Below are 20,818 nucleotides of genomic sequence, written 5' to 3'. Positions count from 1 at the left end.
AAAAGGCCGATACCTATTAATAGGCACATTTTTTTTACATTTATTTTTTATTTATTTATTTGTAATAATGACAATTATAACAATACTGAATTAACACTTATTTTAACTTAATATAATACATCAATGTAAATCAAATAAATAATGAAACATGTTCAATTTGTTTTAAATAATGCAAAAACAAAGTGTTGGAGAAGTAAAAGTGCAATATGTGCCATGTAAAACAGCTAACGTTTAAGTTCCTTGCTCAGAACATGAGAACATATGAAAGTTGGTGGTTCCTTTTTAACAGGAGTCTTCAATATTCCCAGGTAAGAAGTTTTAGGTTGAGGTTATTATAGGACTATTTCTCTCTATACCATTTGTATTTCATATACCTTTGACTATTGGATGTTCTTATAGGCACTTTAGTATTGCCAGTGTAACAGTATAGCTTCCGTCCCTCTCCTCGCCCCTACCTGGGCTCGAACCAGGAACACATCGACAACCGCCACACTCGAAGCAGCGTTTCCCATCGCTCCACAAAAGCCGCGTCCCTTGCAGAGCAAGGGGAATAACTACTCCAAGTCTCAGAGCGAGCCTTTGGTCATTAATATGGTTTAATCCGGAAACTATCATTTCAGGGGAAAGAAACGGTTTATTTCAGTGAATTACGTAACCGTTCTGTATTTTATCTAACAGGTGGCACCCATAAGTCTAAATATTCTTGTTACATTGCACAACCTTCAATGTTATGTCATAATTATGTACAATTCTGGCAAATTAGTTCGCAATGAGCCAGGCTGCCCAAACTGTTGCATATACACTGACTCTGCGTGCAATGAACGCAAGAGAAGTAACAATTTCACCTGGTTAATATTGCCTGCTAACCTGGATTTCTTTTAGCGAAATATGCAGGTACAAAAATATATACATCTGTGTATTGATTTTAAGAAAGGCATTGGTGTTTATGGTTAGGTACAGTCGTCCAACGATTGATACGATTTTCGCAAATGCACTTTTGTTAAATCAGTGTTGCATCGATTATATGCAACGCAGGACACGCTTGATAAACTAGTATCTCCTCAACCATGTGTAGTTATAACTAGTGATTATGATTGATTTTTATAAGCTAGCAACTTACCTTGGCTTCTACTGCATTCGTGTAACAGGCAGGCTCCTTGTGGAGTGATGAGGCAGGTGGTTAGAGCGTTGGACTAGTTAACGGTAAGGTTGCAAGATTGAATCCCAGAGCTGACAAGGTGAAAATCTGTCGTTCTGCCCCTGAACAAGGCAGTTAACCCACCGTTCCTAGGCTGTCATTAAATATACGAATGTGTTCTTAACTGACTTAACTAGTTAACTAAAGGTATAAAAATAATCGGCGCCCCAAAAATACAGATTTCAGATTGTTATGAAAACTTGAAATCGTCCCTAATTAATCTGACATTCCGTTTAGTTTGTCGACCTCTATTCATGACTCTTATGTAGCTCTGCAACACTCATTGATAACTGTGTTGGTCTCCTGACTCTATTCAGGCCCCTTGATTCTGTTTTGGGAGAGTTCTAACTTGTTACATCGCCAAGATAGCTGGACCGGGCAGAAAGCGGCATACCTCAGAACCAGACCCCAGCAGCAGCGACGCAGGCGACGGGCGTCCCGTGAGCGCTAAGTGCCTGAAGATGGCCAGCAGCACTGAATCAGGCCGGCGGAATGGGGGTCAGCGCAGCGCCGATGACACCACCAGTAAGAAGAAGCAGAAGGACAGGGCCAACCAAGAGAGCAGGGAGGCCAAGCGAGCAGCAGCAGCAGGAGACAATGCAGAGCACAAGAAAGGTTGGAGATTAGATATTTTGGGTGTGGTAAGGCAGAAGGTGTTGCTTTATTAGCAATGCGTGCAGTGTTTGCTGTGAGCAAGCCTATTTGTTGTGTTGAGCCTCAATGCATAAACCTGCCTATACAATGGGGATAACTAGTGGTTGTGAAGGGTACTTCAGGTTTACTTTGTGTCATCTATGGGGAGTGCTGCTTAGTTCCCCTGTTTGTGGTTCCTAAAGGACTTTTGATACATTACATTTGGCTAAATATGTATATTTTTTCGCATCCTCCAGTAAGTTGTTTGTTATTTGCAGCCTTCTCTTTTATTGTAGTATATAGAACAGAACATAATGTGTTATGGGCCTTGGAGGTATTTTCTTTGTCTTACAAGGTGTCACTTTCCAGTGTTTCTCCAATATTCATTTAGCTAAATTGTTTCTGCCACTCCCAAAAATCTGACAAAAAAAAAGTTTTCTGTGTAAACTTAAACGCCTAAAACCAGATATAAAGTATGTAGAAAATATAATGCTTAATATTTATGAGGTAAAAATGCTAATGCAGGAATTATCACTTTTCCCATAACCACTTTAAGAAGAACGTGAAAACATTATACTGAGTACGAATGATGTCTAGTACAAGACACACAGCTGAGGAAACAAATGTACAGCAGCTTTTGCCTATGTAATGTGTTTGAAAGTAAGATGTGTGTGCTGATGTTGTGAGCTCATGCATGGTCACTGGCCGTTTATGTTGCTCCTCTCTGCTTAATGCTGAAGATTTGTAATCCTAGCTGGTGTAAGGCCGGCCACAGGGCAACATGCCTTGTCAAGGTCACGAGAGCTGCTGTGCTTCTCTGGTCAGCTCTCTCCAACCAGAACACGAGCCCAATCAATTCAGAGGGCCGGCCAGCGTGAGTCTCTACCTACCCACACAGTGTCCTCCTCTATTGCCTCATCTAGCTTCAGGCAATTCCACAAAAACGGTATTACCCTGAGACTCTGAATTTTTTTACTTGAAAATGTATGCCAAAAAACTCCCAGATGTTTTCAAAATTTAACAAAACATTAGAACTCTATGCACAAGTACTACTTTGAACAATTTACACAGTACATTTGGGGCTCCCAAGTGGCGCAGTGTGGAGATAGTAAACACTGTATCTCAGTGCTAGAGGCGTCACTACAGACCCTGGTTCGATTCCAGGTTGTATCACATCAGAGATGGCAACATTTTCTGTTTCACGGAAGCATGGTTCACTTGGGATACTTTATCAAGAGTCTGTACAGCCACCCGGTTTCTTCACACATCGCGCCTACAGAAACAAACATCTCTGTTAAGAATGGGGGGTTGTATGCCTTATGATTAACGAGTCGTGGTGTGATCATAACAACATACTCAAGTCCTTTTTGTTCACCTGATCTAGAGTTCCTTACAATCAAATGCTGACTGCATTATCTACCAAGAGCATTGGCTTTGATTATAATCACAGCCGTGTATATCCCCCCAAGCAGACACCTTGTCGGACCTGAAAGAACTTCATTGGACTCTATGTAAACTGGAAACCACATATCCTGAGGCTGCATTTATTGTAGCTGGGGATTTTAACAAGGCTAATCTGAAAACAAGGCTCCCTATATTTTATCAGCATATCGAATGCACTATTGGCGTTATTCTGGATCATTGTTACTCTAACTTCCGCGACGCATACAAAGCCATCCCTCACCCCCTTTCGGCAAATCTGACCACTACTCCATTTTGTTGCTCCCAGCCTATAGACAGAAACTAAAACAGGAAACGCCCGTGCTCAGGTCTATTCAACGCTGGTCTCACCAATTTGGTTCCACGCTTCAAGATTGCTTCGATCACGTGGAATGGGACATGTTCCGGATAGCTTCCGACAACAACAACGAATGTATACGCTGATTCGGTGAGCGAGTTTATTTGTGAGATTAAATGCATCGGTGATGTTGTACCCACGGTGACTATTAAAACCTAACCCAACCAGAAACCGTGGATTGATGGCAGCATTCGCGTAAAACTGAAAGCGCAAACTACTGCTTTTAATCATGTCAAGGCGACCGGAAACATGACCGAATACAAACAGTGTAGCTATTCCCTCCGCAAGGCAATCAAACAACCTAAGCGTCAATATAGAGACAAAGTAGAGTTGCAATTCAACGGCTCAGACACAAGACGTATGTGGCAGGGTCTACAGTCAATCACAGATTACAAAAACAAAACCAGCCCCTTCATGGACCACTGTTTTGCTCCCAGACAAACTAAAAAAACTATTTTGCTCGCTTTGAGGACAATACAGTGCCAATGACACAGCCCAAACAAAACCAAAGGGCTCTCCTTCACCGCAACATGAGTAACGTGAGTAAAACATTTAAACATGTTAACCCTTGCAAGGCTGCCGGCCCAGACGGCATCCCGAGCCGCGTCCTCAGAGCATGCGAAGACCAGCTGGCAGGTGTGTTTACGGACATATTCAATCAATCCTTATCCCAGTCTGCTGTTCCAACATGCTTCAAGAGGGCCACCATTGTTCATGTTCCCAAGAAAGTCATTTAGCTCAGTTACCTTAGCTATCTCCCCATAGCACTCACTTCCTTCATCATGAAGTGCTTTGAGAGACGAGTTAAGGATCATATCACCTCCACCCTACCTGACCCACTCCAATTTGCTTACCGCCCCAATAGGTCCACAGACAACTCAATCACACTGCCCTAACCCATCTGGACAAGGGGAATACCCATGTGAGAGTGCTGTTCATCGACAACAGCTCAGCATTTAACATCATAGTACCCTCCAAACTCGTCATTAAGCTTGAGACCCTGGGTCTTGACTAGAGGTCGACCGATTATGTTTTTTCAACGCCGATACCCATTATTGGAGGACCAAAAAAAGCCAATAGCGATTAATCGGCCAAATTCTATTTATTTATTTGTAATAATGACAATTACAACAATACTCAATTAACACTTATTTTAAGTTAATATAATACATCAAATAAATACATTTTAGCCTCAAATAAATTAAACTTGTTCAATTTGGTTTAAATAATGCAAAAACCAAGTGTTGGAGAAGAAAGTAAAAGTGCAATATGTGCCATGTAAAAAAGCTAACGCTATAAGAACATGAGAACATATGAAAGCAGGTGGTTCCTTTTTAACAGGAGTCTTCAATATTCCCAGGTAAGAAGTTTTAGTTTGAGGTTATTATAGGACTATTTCTCTCCAAGATTTGTATTTCATATACCTTTTGACTATTGGATGTTCTTATAGGCACTTTAGTATTGCCAGTGTAACAGTATAGCTTCCGTCCCTCTCCTCGCCCCTATCTGGGCTCGAACCAGGAACACATCGACAACCGCCACACTCGAAGCAGCGTTACCCATCGCTCCACAAAAGCCGCGTCCCTTGCAGAGCAAGGGGAACAACCACTCCCATGTCTCAGAGCGAGTGACGTTTGAAACGCTATTAGCGTATTAGGTTTAAAAATATACTTCTGTGTATTGATTTTAAGAAAGGCATTGGTGTTCATGGTTAGGTACAGTTGTGCAACGATTGTGCTTTTTTCACAAATGTGCTTTTGTTAAATCATCCCCCGTTTGCCGAAGTTGGCTGTCTTTGTTAGGAAGAAATAGTCTTCACAGAGTTCGCAACGAGCCAGGTTAGCATGCAATATTAACTAAATATGCAGATTTAAAAATATATACTTGTGTGTTGATTTTAAGAAAGGCATTGATGTTTATGGCTAGGTACACATTGGAGCAATGACACAATCGATAATCTAGTAATATCATCAACCATGTGTAGTTAACTAGTGATTATGATTGATTGATTGTTTTTTATAAGATAAGTTTAATGCTAGCTAGCAACTTACCTTGGCTTCTTACTGCATTCGCATAACAGGCAGTCTCCTCGTGGAGTGCAATGTAATCAGGCGGTTAGAGCGTTGGACTAGTTAGCTGTATGGTTGCAAGATTGAATCCCAGAGCTGACAAGGTAAAACTCTGTCATTCTGCCCCTGAACAAGGCAGTTAACCCACCGTTCCTAGGCTGCCATTGAAAATAAGAATGTGTTCTTAACTCACTTGCCTAGTTAAATAAAGGATAAAAAATATCAGTGTCCAAAAACACCGATTTCCGATTATGAAAACTTGAAATAGGCCGTTCCGATTAATCGGTCGACCTCCAGTCTCGACCCCGCCCTGTGCAACTGGGTCCTGGACTTTCTGACGGGCCGCCCCCAGGTGGTGAGTCTAGGAAACAACATCTCCATCCCGCTCATCCTCAACACTGGGGCCACACGAGTGCGTTCTTAGCCCTCTCCTGTACTCCCTGTTCACCCATGACTGCGTGCTTGTAGGTTTGGTATCAACAACGATGAGACGGCCTACAGGGAGGAGGTGAGGGCCCTCGGAGTGTGGTGTCATGAAAATAACCTCACACTCAACGTCAACAAAACAAAGGAGATGATCGTGGACTTCAGGAAACAGCTGAGGGAGCGCCACCCTATCCACATCGACAGGACAGTAGTGGAAAAGGTGGAAAGTTCCTCGGCGTACACATCACAGACAAATTGAAATGGTCCACCCACACAGACGGTGTGGTGAAGGCGCAACAGCACCTCTTCAACCTCAGGAGGCTGAAGAAATTTGGCTTGTCACCAAAAGCACTCATAAACTTTTACAGATGCACAATCGAGAGTATCCTGTCGGGCTGTATCAACGCCTGGTACGGCAACTGCTCCGCCCACAACCGTAAGGCTCTCCAGAGGGTAGTGAGGTCTGCACAACATATCACCCGGGGCAAACTACCTGCCCTCCAGGACACCTACACCACTCGATGTCACAGGAAGGCCATAAAGATCATCAAGGACAACAACCACCCGAGTCCCAGCCTGTTCACCAGCCATCATCCAGAAGGCAAGGTCAGTACAGGTGCATCAAAGCTGGGACCGAGAGACTGAAAAACAGCTTCTATCTCAAGGCCATCAGACTGTTTAAACAGCCATCACGAACATTGATTGGCTGCTGCTGACATACTGACTCAAATCTCTAGACACTTTAATAATTAAAAATTGGATGTAATAAATGTATCACTAGTCACTTTTAACAATGCCACTTTATATAATATTTACATACCCCTACATTACTCATCTCATATGTATATACAGCACTCTCTACCATCTACTGCATCTTGCCTATGCCGCACGGCCATCGCTCATCCATATATTTATATGTACAAATTCTTATTAATTCCTTTACACTTGTGTGTGCATAAGGCAGTTGTTGTGAAATTCTTAGATTACTTGTTAGATTTTACTGCACAGTCGGAACTAGAAGCACAAGCATTTAGCTACACTCGCATTAACATCTGCTAAACATGTGTATGCAACCAATAAAATTAGATTTGTTTGACTACTCGAAAGTCGTCTAAATTCTCGCTCAAAAAAACTCCCACGGCTTATTTTTCAAATTGTCATGTTTCGTTTCTAAACGTCTGTGCAAGAGTGAGAGAGTAACAGTTAATGTGATTGCGTGATAATCATTTGTGATAATAATTTGACAAGGTACAGCATTGCGCGTACCCCAGTTTGAGAATATGCCATTCACCGATTCTCACCAAGCACATTCCCAATTTCTGTCATGTTCTTGGAGTAACACACGTGTTACTTTCTATCTATCTGGCACTATGTGCATAGTAAGCTGGGCCTAAAATGAACACCTGCCACTCACGGGTCGATTTTGTCATTGGCAGGTAAGAATGTCTTATTCACCAGCCACGTTGACGGGTCTGGAGTGCAAGCATTTCATTACATTTTAATAACATTTTAAGTCAAGTATGGTTACATGTGTGAGTTGTGATTTTATTGCAGCAGTAGCTGTTTTCAAAGTATTTCTGACATTTTGTTTCATATCTGGTAAATGCACTAAGAAATATGAATTCTACTGTTGTATCCCACCTCGCACAGCAACACTGACTGTTTGGGGGGGGGATGTGCTCACTGTGAGTGAAGTGCTAAACCATTTGTTTTTAGAACCAATGCGCACAGGCATATAAGTTGGAAAACTACTCAAGTGAGACTTTATCCTTATGTTCCAGTATATCTACTTTTTGATCACAAGTTCGGTTGCATTTGAGTTTGCTTCCACTGCTGGTGAAAATCTAGTCAGATTTTCACAGGCACATGTGATGACTCAAGTGCAGTGTTACCAATTATTTTTCAATGAGATCCGCTATTGGCTCCTTTTATTTGTTGCAAGATGAGGTTTTGTTGCTCCAACATCACCGCACAAATTTCCCTTACTGTGGTCCCCGGCATAGCGTTTTCCACCCACTCTCCCACCACACACCCCCTCGCCTTATACTTCTCTGCCTGTGTGTGCACCGTTGCTGTGACTTCTGTTGCACAGACAGCCTCTCACACTCGTTTGCAGCAGATTTGAGTGGGAAAAGTCACTAAATGCAATCAAAACCATAGAAAGCCTCCGTGTTAAAACTCTCCAAAGAAAGCCTGAAAAGCAGGGCCAGCGTTATGGGTGCGCCTTAAGGGGCCTGGCCCGCCCTACCGTACCACCTTGCCAGTCCAAACATAATATTGATTATTTATTTGACCGAGACGCTCGTCAACAAAGGCCAATCACTCAATTAAATCATCCTAGCGAGCTAAACAGCGCCTCTCTGTCTCAGTATGTGTAGACCATGTATTTGATGCTGTCCGGACCAAAAGAGTATGGCATGTCATACTCTTTCCTGACAGCATCAGGAACATAGGCTACGTATAGAAGGGCACTGTTCCGCTCGCTCGGATGCTTTCTCTGGTGATACAGTACCAGTCAAAAGTTTGGACACACATACTCATTCAAGGGGTTTTCTTTATTTGTACTATTTTCTACATTGTATAATAATTAGTGGGGACATAAACTGAAATGACACATGGAATCATTTCTCAGAATTTGAAAAATCTTGCCAACAGTTCTGGCCTTGATAATCACCAAGCTTCGGTGTGCCGTGTGTTGCTCAGTTGGTAGAGCATCGCACTTGCAATGCCAAGTTTGTGGGTTTGATTCCCGCAGGGTACCAGTATGAAGAAAGTATGAAGACATATGACCTCATTAATGTAAGTTGCTCTGGATAAGAGCATCTGCTAAATGACTAAAATGTTAAATGTAAATAGCAGAATATCATATGATCTGATGATCACAATATCCAGTGGAAATGTCATAAAACAGCTTTCTGTCCTGAGCTCACTGGCGCAGGAAACTTTGAGGACTCGGAATAGGTTAGTTGATACAATGTTGAAAGTTCGTTAGCACTGCTTTGGGCCGGATCCTGTGGTGATTTAATACCATGTTGAACTTCACTACCAATAGCTAAACCGACAGAAAGGGAGGCAGACAGGCAGAAAATATATATATATATTTTTTCAGGTAATTTTTTTTAGCGGTTTTTATTAGTCAGCTTTCAGGCTTATGTATTTTACTTAGTTGATTATAGAAGTTATAGCCTATATGCCAATGCAGCAGTAAGCATATCTCTGGGTTATATGTTAATTTCTTTAGCCACCAATGAATGGATCGCAGTGTATCAGTGTGTTCATATGGCAGGGGCTAGTGCTTCATAACTGCCTCGTTCTGGCTCCGGGTCTGCTGAAAAGTAGCTGAATTTGTCGCAAGAATCATATACCATTAAAAGTTGCTGGAGGGGTCTAAAACTCTGTAAATATAATCCTACACTGCCGGAGTGGCCCCGGTATCATGGTAACCTTAAAGGGGCGGCTGAACATTTTTGTCTGATATTTTGGCTAAAAGACAAGGTTCACAAAATATTAAATTGAGCAATATACCATAACTTCTTATTCGTAATACATTCCTTGTTTTAGAAACGTTACTAAGCCTGCTCCTCCTTTAAAAAAAAAAAACTATTTTTTTTAGTTACTTTGAAAAATATTTTTTTGTTTGCTAAAAAACCTAGCTACCACTGTGGCTGGTAGACAGGCCCTGATAATCAGTGACAGGCCATTCAAATATAAATGACACCACAGACTAGCCAATTGGTAAAGTGGATTGGCAGTTCAAATTAGAACAAAAAATGTCAATGCTACAGTGATCTCATCGTGGACCGTAGCAGAGTTTAGGGAGAGTGTGTCACATGGAATACAACCTGACTAGGAGCCCAGCTGTAGAGGGTTTGGTGTTGCCTGTGACCTTTTTATTTACAGCAGCTGTGTGTGTGAGAGAGCGTGAGGGAGAGAGAGGTGTGTGTGTGTGTGTGAGAGCCATAGAGAGGGAGAATAAACAAGGCATCGTCTGTAGTAGTGGTGAACGTGAGCACCTTGGACTGAATTGAACTCATACATGGCACATGCATGACCGACGGCACTCTAGCTTCACTATGACGAAAGGTACAGTGTAGACAAGCCAAGGCATTTCCAATGTTTGTTGTGATTTCTGATTCCGGTTTGTCGTTGCCAGAAAGATGATTATTCAAATCTTATTTTGAGTGTTTTGACCAGCTGTCATTTGGGTGGGCGGCAGCATCTTTAAGGCTTAGTTTACTATTTAGTCGTAGGTTCCTCTTTGTCTAAGGCCTATATTGTCCCAAGAAGTTGATTCAGTGTTGTGCATTTCTGTAGATCTGTCTCTTGTGTAGATGCAGTATATTTAGGAGTCTTTTCTCTGATGAATAAATTACTTTGATCTTGATCTAGTGGTAATTGTAAAGGTATCGATGTAGTCCTCAAGTCTGTTCATCTGTTGTAGACCATTGTAGGCTGACTTGCGTTTTGATTTGTTTACTTGCCGAGCACAGTCACAGCACATGCTGTTCTTCTTACAGTATCTATTTTGAAGGTGCTCTCTGATATGCTGAGTGTGCAATTATTCCTCTGACAGATTTTTCTGTCTGCTCGGTGCTGTGTAGATGTGTTTGTGGACTGGAAGCAGAATGCGAATGAGGTGACAGTGAGGCTGCGCTGTGGAGAGGGGGTTCAGAGTGTGGAGGACGTCACCACTACCTTCACGGACACAGACTGTCAGGCCTGCTTCCCAGGTGAGATAACAAGCTATACAAACACATCTGAAACTAACTCGGCCGCCTACATGTCTTCTGCTTAAGTGTATGTGATGATTGTACATGTAAGACAGTGGCTTGCAAAAGTGTTCACCCCCCTTGGCATTTTTCCTATTTTGTTCCCTTCCAACCTGGAATTAAAATAATTTTTGGGGGGCGTTTATCATTTGATTCACACAACATGCCTACCACTTTGAAGATAAGAAATAAGCCAAACAACTTGAGCATGCATAACTATTCACCCCCCCAAGTCCATACTTTGTAGAGCCACCTTTTGCAGCAATTACAGCTGCAAGTCTCTTGGGGTATGTCTCTATAAGCTTGGCACATCTAGCCACTGGGATTTTTGCCCCTTCTTCAATACTGCTCCAGCTCCTTCAAGTTGGATGGGTTCCGCTTGTGTACAGCCATCTTTAAGTCATAGCACAGATTCTCAAATGGATTGACGTCTGGGCTTCAAAGACTTTTTAAATGTTTCCCCTTAAATCAAGTGTTGCTTTAGCAGTATGCTTTGGGTCATTGTCCTGCTGGAAGGTGAACCTCCATCCTAGTCTCAAATCTGTGGAAGACTGAAACAGGTTTACCTCAAGAATTTCCCTGTATTTAGCACCATCCATCATTCCTTCTATTCTGACCAGTTTCCCAGTCCCTGACGATGAAAACATCCCCACAGCATGATGCTGCGGGATATGGTTCTCGGGGTGATGAGAGGTGTTGGGTTTGTGCCAGACAAAGCATTTTCCTTGATGGCCAAAAAGCTAAATTTTGGTCTCATCTGACCAGAGTACCTTCTTCCATATGTTTGGGGAGTCTCCCACATGGCTTTTGGCGAACACCAAACGTGTTTGCTTATTTTTCTTTTTAAGCAATGGCTTTTTCTGGCCACTCTTCCATAAAGCCCAGCTCTGTGGAGTGTACGGCTTAAAGTGGTCCTATGAACAGATACTCCAATCTCCGCTGTGGAGCTTTGCAGCTCAGGGTTGTATTTGGTCTATTTGTTGCCTCTCTGATTAATGCCCTCCTTGCCTGGTCAGTGAGTTTTGGTGCACGGCCCTCTCTTGGCAGGTTTGTTGTGGTGCCATATTCTTTCCATTTTTTTAAATAATGGCTGATGTGAGATGTTCAAAGTTTTGGATATTTTTTTATAACACAACCCTGATCTGTACTTCTCCACAACTTTGTCCCTGACCAGTTTGGAGAGCTCCTTGGTCTTCATGGTCCACTTGCTTGGTGGTGCCCTTTCTTAGTGGTGTTGCAGACTCTGGGGCCCTTCAGAACAGGTGTATATATATACTGAGATCATGTGACAAATCATGTGATACTTAGATTGCACACAGGTGGACTTTATTTAACTAATTATGTGACTTCTGAAGGTAATCGGTTGCACCAGATCTTATTTAGGGGCTTCATAGCAAAGGGGTGAATACATATGCACTCACCACTTTTCTGTTTTCAATTTTTTAGAATTTAAAAAAAATGTAATTTAAAATTTTCACTTCACCAATTTGGACTATTTTGTGTATGTCCATTACATGAAATCTACATGAAAATCTGATTAAATTACAGGTTGTAATGCAACAAAATAGGAAAAACACAAATGGGGATGAATACTTGTGCAAGGTAGTGTACCTGTCTGCGTGTGCTAAGATGGTGTTTGAATTATTCTTTTAGTGTTTTTTACGTGTGTGTGTTTGAGCTGCGTGTGCTTGCGTGGCATTAGTCTTTCACTGAACGTGCAGCATTAGCACAAGTCTGATGGCCCACTGCTCTCTCTTCAGATGGGCGCCAGTGGGACTGTCACCTGCATGAGGAGATTGAGGGCTCCTGCAGCAAAGTGCAGTACAAAGAGAAGTACGGCTTCCTGCTTTTGGTCATGCACAAGAAGATCCCCTTTCACTCCTGGCCCTCCCTTAAGGTGAGTCTGCCTGCTGCCATCCCTGCCTCCTCCTTGTCTCCTTCCTGTCGTTTTGCTTTATGGTTCTTTCATTGAAAAGCATCAGCTGCCAACCTTAAATGTGCCTATTGCCTATCCCTTGCGACGGTTTCAACACAATTTCAAAATAAATGCGTACAAAAAAACAATTTTGTCTCTTCTCCCTGTAGCAAACTAAAAAGGAGAAGGAGCCTGTGAACGTGCAAGCCAAGAACGGCAAAGAGCAGAAACCACCGCCTGTGGTAAAGCCAGAGAAATCTGTTGCTGAGACGGCAGACAAGCCCAAACTGTCCACCCAGCCGTCTGCCCCGCCGGCACAGAGTGAACAGAGACGTGGCAAAGTTGAGCGAGGTGTCAAACGCACCATGAAGAACAAACCAGCAGCAGACAGACCAGAATCTGGGGTGAAGGCAGAAGATGAGGAGACCAAGCCTCTCAGTAAAGGGGACCTGCTTCAGGAGCCTAGTGCCAAGCGCACCGTCTGTCCCTCCAAGGACCCTACTTCACAGACACCCAGGGATACACACCCCAAGTCCACAGCCAATGGGAAACCGCACACCCCTACTCCCACTGGCCGGGACCCCCAGACGTATACAGCTGGTGACAATCGTGCTGAGAGGCTAGGCAACGGTCATGAGTGTACAACACCCGAGATAGCCGTCAGCCACACACAGCAGGAGATGAAAGTTCAGGTTAGTCCCCGTTTCTCTAAACTGTAGCATCTCACCAGGCACCGAGTACTGTGTGGGTTCAAATGTGTTTGAGTATCTGCTGCTCTTGATCTAATTTGTAAAGCCCATTCTTGTTTCAGCTGGAGAAGTCCCCAGAGTCTGATTTCAAGGCTCGGGCAGGAGAGGAACGCATACCGTCAGCCACTGTGTCCAGTGCTGTGAGCAGCCACAAGGCTGAAGACTCCACAAACAGAACAGAGAGGCAAGGGGAGGCTGAGGCTGAGAGGACCGAATCCTCTACTGTAGTGAGAAAGTCCAAGGATGGGGCTGACCAGGCCACTCTAACACCAACCCAGCAGTCAGGATCAGGGGAGCCTGTGACTCCAACACCAAGCAAGCAGTCAGAGTTCACTAGCAGTACAGAGGAGGAGAAGAAGGACCAGTCTAAAGAGGAACCTCTGGAGATTAAGCAGCTGGAAGGTCAGTAGACTGGGGTCAAAAGGAAACTGGTATTTCACAAATATGATTGAAATGTGCTTTTTGTCACATCATTCATTTGTCTGGATAGCTCTAGGCAGAAGATGACTATAGCACTGTGGTTTGTAAGTGAAATGGACAGATCAGTTGCAGTGAGGATAAATTCTGCACTGAGGTTTGAGGTCCGAAGTGATCTGAAACGTAGCCTGCCTGCGGTTATCTTTTAGCAGTTCCAGAGCCAATGGTGAACCTCAATTTTGTGAAGAACGACTCGTACGAGAAAGGCACAGACCTAATGGTGGTCAACGTTTACATGAAGAGCATCTGCAGAGAGACGGCCAGGGTGATCTTCAGGGAACAGGACTTCACCCTCCTCTTCCAGACCAGGTAACTTGGTCCTTCTGACTTTTCACCTCGGTGGCCTTTGCAAACTTAATGGGATTTTAGTGGCATTTCTGGTTTACTGAATTATCTTCCCTTTCTAACAGCGATGCAAATTTCTTGCGCCTTCATGCTGACTGTGGAGCGAATACAGTTTTTAAGTGGCAAGTCAAACTCAGGTAAGACTTTTAAGTTGAATTTGGTGTGTGGGAGTTTCTATTGATATGTGAATTGGGCCCTTGGCTCTCAATGAGATCATGACTTTCACAAGCGGTGATCCAATGTTGCAGGAACCTCATCCAGCCTGAGCAGTCTACGTACTCCTTCACCCCGTCCCGGATAGACATCACTCTGAAGAAGAGACACAGCCAGCGCTGGGGGGGCCTAGAGGCCCCCGCTACACAAGGTCTTCCTGCTGCCTGGCTTCTACTGCACACTGCAACCACTATACACACATCTATTACACTAGCTATCACACAGTTTGAAATATAGCATCCCTTATAAACATTACACACAGTTACTTTCACACACATTTATTCACTGACTTACAGTACTTTATGTTGTTACAAAATTACTTCCACACAAATGTATTCACTGACTTACTTTATATCGCTGTTTTGGGAAGCACACGGATGCGTTTTCAGTTGAACCAATATTCTAGTAAAGCATTAACGCTAATCCTGATATGTCTGTAAGCATGTGAATTACATGGGAGGGTTGATACCAGGATTTGTGTGTGGACCTTGTGTGTATATGGGTATGTGTGCCATGCCTGACTGTGTTCATTAGGGTGATAGGCAGGCGTGTGGGTGTGTACACTCAAGACAGCACTTCCAGACAGGAATCTGAGCACTGAAACTAATCCAGTAACTCAATATGTGTGCCTCAGTCCTGTCTGCTGCTCTCCCAACCCAATGGGTCTCTGGGTGTCTTAGCCTAGGCACTGCAGTGTTGCTCTATGTCCTTAACTTCTAATATCTGTTGTGCTGGCACTGGTATCTTTTGATATAGTTTACAATACTAGTAGGCCTAGATGCAGTTGGTGGTACTTGTACAAGTTGCTCTTATCTATACACAGCAAGCAGACAATATAATGTTTGTACTTCGATGAATGAATACTCAGTTCATCGGCCGTATGCAATTGTTCTTCTCTTGGTCCTGACAGTCGTTTGTCGTTGACCACAAGCTCCATCCCCCTCTGTTTAAGGTGCAGTGGGGGGCGCCAAGGTTGCTGTGCCCTCCGGGCCGTCATCTCAGACTAGTCAGCCGGGCAGCAGCCAGCACACCCTCCCTGCCAAGGAGGAGCCCCCCCGGGCAGAAGACGGAGGCCTGGACAATGTGTCCGCCCGTACCGTCTCAGACCATGCCCCTATCAAACAGGAGCCTGCAGTCATGGTGAGTTGGACAAGGACAAGCTGGTGAGAGAATGGGCCAAAAAGGGAAAGGGTTTGAAGTGATTGAGGTGGTGATTTGGAAATGAGTAGGGGGAAGGAATTTGTTTTCTTTATCACGCTATCCTTTGAGCCTTGAAGGTTGGTATTTCATCCCTTTGTTTCTCGACCTCTCAGCCCAAGCCCACGTGTATGGTCCAGCCCATGACCCATGCGCCTCCTGCTGGCAGCGAGCGCAGTGTTGAGGAGGAGGAGGAAGAGAAGGTGTGTGTGCCAGGCTTCACAGGCCTGGTCAACCTGGGCAACACATGCTTTATGAACAGCGTCATCCAGTCTCTGTCCAACACCCGTGAACTCAGGGACTACTTTCATGGTCAGTCTTCCCTACTCTTCATTCTTTAAGTTGATCACATTTTACTTTTATGAAATATATCTCTTGTAATGTGCATATGGAGCTAGTATCTGTTGCTGTAGATTGATATTCAACAATGAACTGTGTTATCTTCCCGCTATGTGCAGACCGGGCGTTTGAAACTGAGATTAACTGTAATAACCCATTGGGGACGGGTGGTCGGCTGGCCATCGGGTTCGCTGTGTTGCTGCGGGCTCTGTGGAAGGGTACCCACCATGCTTTCCAGCCCTCCAAGTTAAAGGTGACAATCCACTCTTTTGAGAGTCCCATCTTTAACCCCCTCCTGTTCTTTTAACCACCACACCATCATGCCTTCTACATGGATTAACACCGGCAGTATTCGGGTTTAGTACAGCCTCTCCCTTTAGTCTTCTCAACTTGATGTTTTATCTTTTATCCCCCAGGCGATCGTGGCCAGTAAGGCCAGCCAGTTCACAGGCTATGCCCAGCACGATGCCCAAGAGTTCATGGCCTTCCTCCTGGATGGTCTCCATGAGGACCTGAACCGCATCCAGAACAAGCCCTACACAGAGACGGTGGACTCAGACGGACGGCTGGACGAGGTGGGTGAAATAGAGGTTCGAGCAGCACCATTCGCATATCCACATTGATGACTACTGTGTCACTGTTCCCTTGAGTTCAATTGTCCTGGAAAATGACATGATGGTGTGGTTGTGACGTAATAGGTGGTGGCGGAGGAGGCGTGGCAGAGGCACAAGATGAGGAACGATTCGTTCATTGTGGACCTCTTCCAGGGCCAGTACAAGTCCAAGCTTGTCTGCCCTATGTGCTCCAAGGTAAGAGACAGAGGAATTATTGCAATTCCCAAGCAACACTCACCTGTCTGAACATATCTAGGTGTTTGTATTGAAGTGTGTTTCGTATTGAGGCTGGAGATGGGATTTTTTTTTGTGTCTTAGAATACATCACTCAAACTCACAGGGATGATACTATAGTACCTCTGTTGCTGCGACCATCCACTCCTGAATACATACCCTGACTGTTGTTTTAGGCATGTCTGCTCCAAAGGCACCGTGATAATGGCAGTTTCAATATGATGCAGATAATGAGAGACTCGGGGGGCCTAGCTATCAGGCTGAGATGCAGGAAAACCTGATTTAATAATAGAGGAAATGGACCCATCAGAAGCATTTACTGTGTGGATGGCTGGCTGGCTGTGTGGCAGAGTGGAACTAACTTATTTCTTCAGTGGTGCGATAGGGAGCACTACAACTTAGTAATCTGATTCACAGTGCTACTGTTCTGACCTGTATGTTTTGTAAAGGTCAAATGTCTTTCTCCTCTCCCTCTCTCAAGGTTTCCATAACTTTTGACCCCTTCCTCTACTTGCCTGTGCCCCTGCCCCAGAAGCAGAAGGTCCTCACCGTGTTCTACTTTGCTAAAGAGCCTCATAAGAAACCCATCAAGGTAAGATGAGATGTTTGTTTTGTTCAGATGGTTTCAGTTTATTTTATTTTACAGATTTATTTAATTATTCTCTTTTTACTCTGATTCTCGTACCTTGTGTGTGTCAGTTTCTGGTGAGTGTGAGTAAAGAGAACTCGAGCACCGCCGAGGTCCTGGAGTCAATCTCTCGGAGTGTGAGGATCAAGGCAGAGAACCTGAGACTGGCAGAGGTGGTGAAGAGTCGCTTCCACAGGATTTTCCTCCCCTCCCACTCCCTGGACACGGTCTCCTCTTCAGACATGCTCTTCTGCTTCGAGGTGCTATCTAAAGAGCTGGCCAAGGAGAGGGTGGTGGTGCTCAGAGTCCAGCAGGTAAACGGAACCTTCAATTCCCTAGCCTTCCTATTTTAAGCAATACGGAACTATGACAGAAGTACCTAGTATCTGTGTTTAAGTCACATCTGTGTGTCTGTCACCCCTCCAGAGGCCTCAGGTCCCCAGTATCCCCATCTCGAAGTGTGCTGCCTGCCTGAAGCCTCCCCTCTCAGAGGAGGAGAAGCTGAAACGCTGCACCCGCTGCTACCGCGTAGGCTACTGCAATCAGTGAGTCAACACTGGCACTAATGTTGCGAGGCAATTGAGTTTCTCTACCAATAAAAACACAATGACACAGGATAACTATTTCACAACTATTTCCCTTTGTCTCCTAAATGATTCCTAACTTGTGAAAAACCAAACTTTTTTCCTTCATGTTTCAGGGCTTGCCAGAAAAATCACTGGTCCAACCACAAGAGTCTGTGTCACCCCAACATGGAGAACGTGGGGCTTCCTTTCCTGGTCAGCGTCCCCGAGTCCAGACTCACCTACACCCGTCTGTCCCAGCTGCTGGAAGGATACTCAAGGTACCACTGGGATCTCCCAAGTCGATGGATGATATGAATGCTGCTCTTTATAAAATCAAATATAGATGCCAATACTGGGGGTGTGACATTTAAATTAATTTGAGGTTAACATTGACCTTAACCTGAAACTGATCAAAAAAAATTACAAATTTAAAATCACAGTGCAGTTATCGCAAAATACCATTAACAGGTCCCGATTATCATCATATGTACATCGTAAGAAATGCCTAACACAACAATGCTGTATGTTAGTAGGAGAAGATAGGCATCTTTCAAATGAGTTACCAGGGATAGAAAGCGATCCGCACTTCATCGTTAAGTTGGAAGAATGGCAGAGAGTTAGACAGTGAAGCGACAGCATTGAAGTTCTGTATGGCAATACATTGTAGAATAATAGTGAAGACATAAACTATGAAATAACACACATGCAATCATGTAGTAACCAAAAAAGTGTTAAGGCCAGGCACCATAGGCTAATAGGGATTTTTTTTCTTTACTCTCATCAGACTGAATCTTTACCAGTTGAAAGTATACACAAATACAATATATTATTGGATTACAAGTTTTATGCAAATGAGACAAACTGTCCTTAAATATGCGCTAATTTGCTTATTATGGGAATCTGATTTTAACACATTGCTTCGAGGCAGAATGCTTTTGTGATAAGACAATCAATGGTCAGGCTTTTACAGATCATTTTATCAAAATATGGTCATTTCATGGAATTATTTAAAAAACACTTCATGTATGACTGATGCATATTTTGCATATATTTACACAAAATGACACACTATATATTTTTTAAAGCCTCTCAAAGTCTGCCTACAGTGGGGCAAAAAAGTATTTAGTCAGCCACCAATTGTGCAAGTTCTCCCACTTAAAAAGATGAGACGCCTGTAATTTTCATCATAGGTACACTTCAACTATGACAGACATAAGAAGAAAAAAAATCCAGAAAATCACATGGCAGGATTTTTAATACATTTATTTGCAAATTATGGTGGAAAATAAGTATTTGGTCACCTACAAACAAGCAAGATTTCTGGATCTCACAGACCTGTAACTTCTTCTTTAAGAGGCTAATCTGTCCTCCACGTGTTACCTGTATTAATGGCACCTGTTTGAACTTGTTATCAGTATAAAAGACACATGTCCACAACCTCAAACAGTCACACTCCAAACTCCACTATGGCCAAGACCAAAGAGCTGTCAAAGGACACCAGAAACAAAATTGTAGACCTGCACCAGGCTGGGAAGACTGAATCTGCAATAGGTAAGCAGCTTGGTTTGAAGAAATCAACTGTGGGAGCAATTATTAGGAAATGGAAGACATACAAGACCACTGATAATATCCCTCGACCTGGGGCTCCACGCAAGATGTCACCCCGTGGGGTCAAAATGATCACAAGAATGGTGAGCAAAAATCCCATAACCACACAGGGGGACCTAGTGAATGACCTGCAGAGAGCTGTGACCAAAGTAACAAAGCCTACCATCAGTAACACACTACGCCGCCAGGGACTCAAATCCTGCAGTGCCAGACGTGTCCCCCTGCTTAAGCCAGTACATGTCCAGGCCCGTCTGAAGTTTGCTAGAGAGCATTTGGATGATCCAGAAGAAGATTGAATGTCATATGGTCAGATGAAACCAAAATATAACTTTTTTTTGTAAACTCAACTCGTCGTGTTTGGAGGACAAAGAATGCTGAGTTGCATCCAAAGAACACCATACCTACTGTGAAGCATGGGGGTGGAAACATCATGCTTTGGGGCTGTTTTTCTGCAAAGGGACCAGGACGACTGATCCGTTTAAAGGAAAGAATGAATGGGGCCATGTATCGTGAGATTTTGAGTGAAAATCTCCTTCCATCAGCAAGGGCATTGAAGATGAAATGTGGCTGTATCTTTCAGCAATGATCCCAAACACACCGCCGGGCAACGAAGGAGTGGCTTCGTAAGAAGCATTTCAAGGTCCGGGAGTGGCCAAGCCAGTCTCCAGATTTCAACCCCATAGAAAATCTTTGGAGGGAGTTGAAAGTCCGTGTTGCCCAGCAACAGCCCCAAAACATCACTGCTCTAGAGGAGAAATGCATGGAGGAATGGGCCAAAATACCAGCAACAATGTGTGAAAGACTTACAGAAAACATTTGACCTCTGTCATTACCAACAAAGGGTATATAACAAAGTATTGAGAAACTTTTGTTATTGACCAAATACTTATTTTCCACCATAATTTGCAAATAAATACAATCAAATTCCTACAATGTGATTTTCTGGATTTTTTGTCTGTCATAGTTGAAGTGTACTTAATGAGAGGCCTGTAATTTTCATCTTAAGTGGGAGAACTTGCACAATTGGTGGCTGACTAAAT

At 43.6% G+C, this 20,818-nt stretch overlaps 1 protein-coding gene across 9 annotated transcripts in view; it reads left to right on the top strand.

Moving 5' to 3' along the window:
- usp19 (ubiquitin specific peptidase 19) overlaps positions 1-20,818 on the top strand; it is a 36,844-nt gene that overhangs the window by 3,100 nt on the left and 12,926 nt on the right. For 2 of the 9 annotated variants that reach the window (XM_064922998.1, XM_064923002.1), the window contains exons 2-18: positions 1,516-1,813; positions 10,726-10,854; positions 12,654-12,790; positions 12,979-13,500; positions 13,620-13,959; positions 14,184-14,343; positions 14,445-14,516; positions 14,628-14,743; positions 15,551-15,732; positions 15,906-16,101; positions 16,248-16,381; positions 16,545-16,703; positions 16,827-16,937; positions 17,458-17,568; positions 17,676-17,918; positions 18,031-18,149; positions 18,305-18,448. In XM_064922998.1, the coding sequence (XP_064779070.1) occupies positions 1,660-1,813; positions 10,726-10,854; positions 12,654-12,790; positions 12,979-13,500; positions 13,620-13,959; positions 14,184-14,343; positions 14,445-14,516; positions 14,628-14,743; positions 15,551-15,732; positions 15,906-16,101; positions 16,248-16,381; positions 16,545-16,703; positions 16,827-16,937; positions 17,458-17,568; positions 17,676-17,918; positions 18,031-18,149; positions 18,305-18,448 (3,029 nt within the window). In that variant the 5' untranslated portion in view covers positions 1,516-1,659. Of the gene's footprint in view, positions 1-1,515; positions 1,814-10,725; positions 10,855-12,653; positions 12,791-12,978; positions 13,501-13,619; positions 13,960-14,183; positions 14,344-14,444; positions 14,517-14,627; positions 14,744-15,544; positions 15,733-15,905; positions 16,102-16,247; positions 16,382-16,544; positions 16,719-16,826; positions 16,938-17,457; positions 17,569-17,675; positions 17,919-18,030; positions 18,150-18,304; positions 18,449-20,818 lie in introns of all 9 variants that reach the window. The other 7 variants (XM_064922997.1, XM_064922993.1, XM_064923001.1 and 4 more) reach the window with 6 other exon arrangements.

This window comes from Oncorhynchus masou, chromosome 18 (genome assembly GCF_036934945.1).
Source record: "Oncorhynchus masou masou isolate Uvic2021 chromosome 18, UVic_Omas_1.1, whole genome shotgun sequence".
NCBI classification, from domain to species: Eukaryota; Metazoa; Chordata; class Actinopteri; order Salmoniformes; family Salmonidae; genus Oncorhynchus; species Oncorhynchus masou.
The sequence above is the reverse complement of the archived record's forward strand: the minus strand, read 5'-3'. Positions and strand labels throughout refer to the sequence as shown.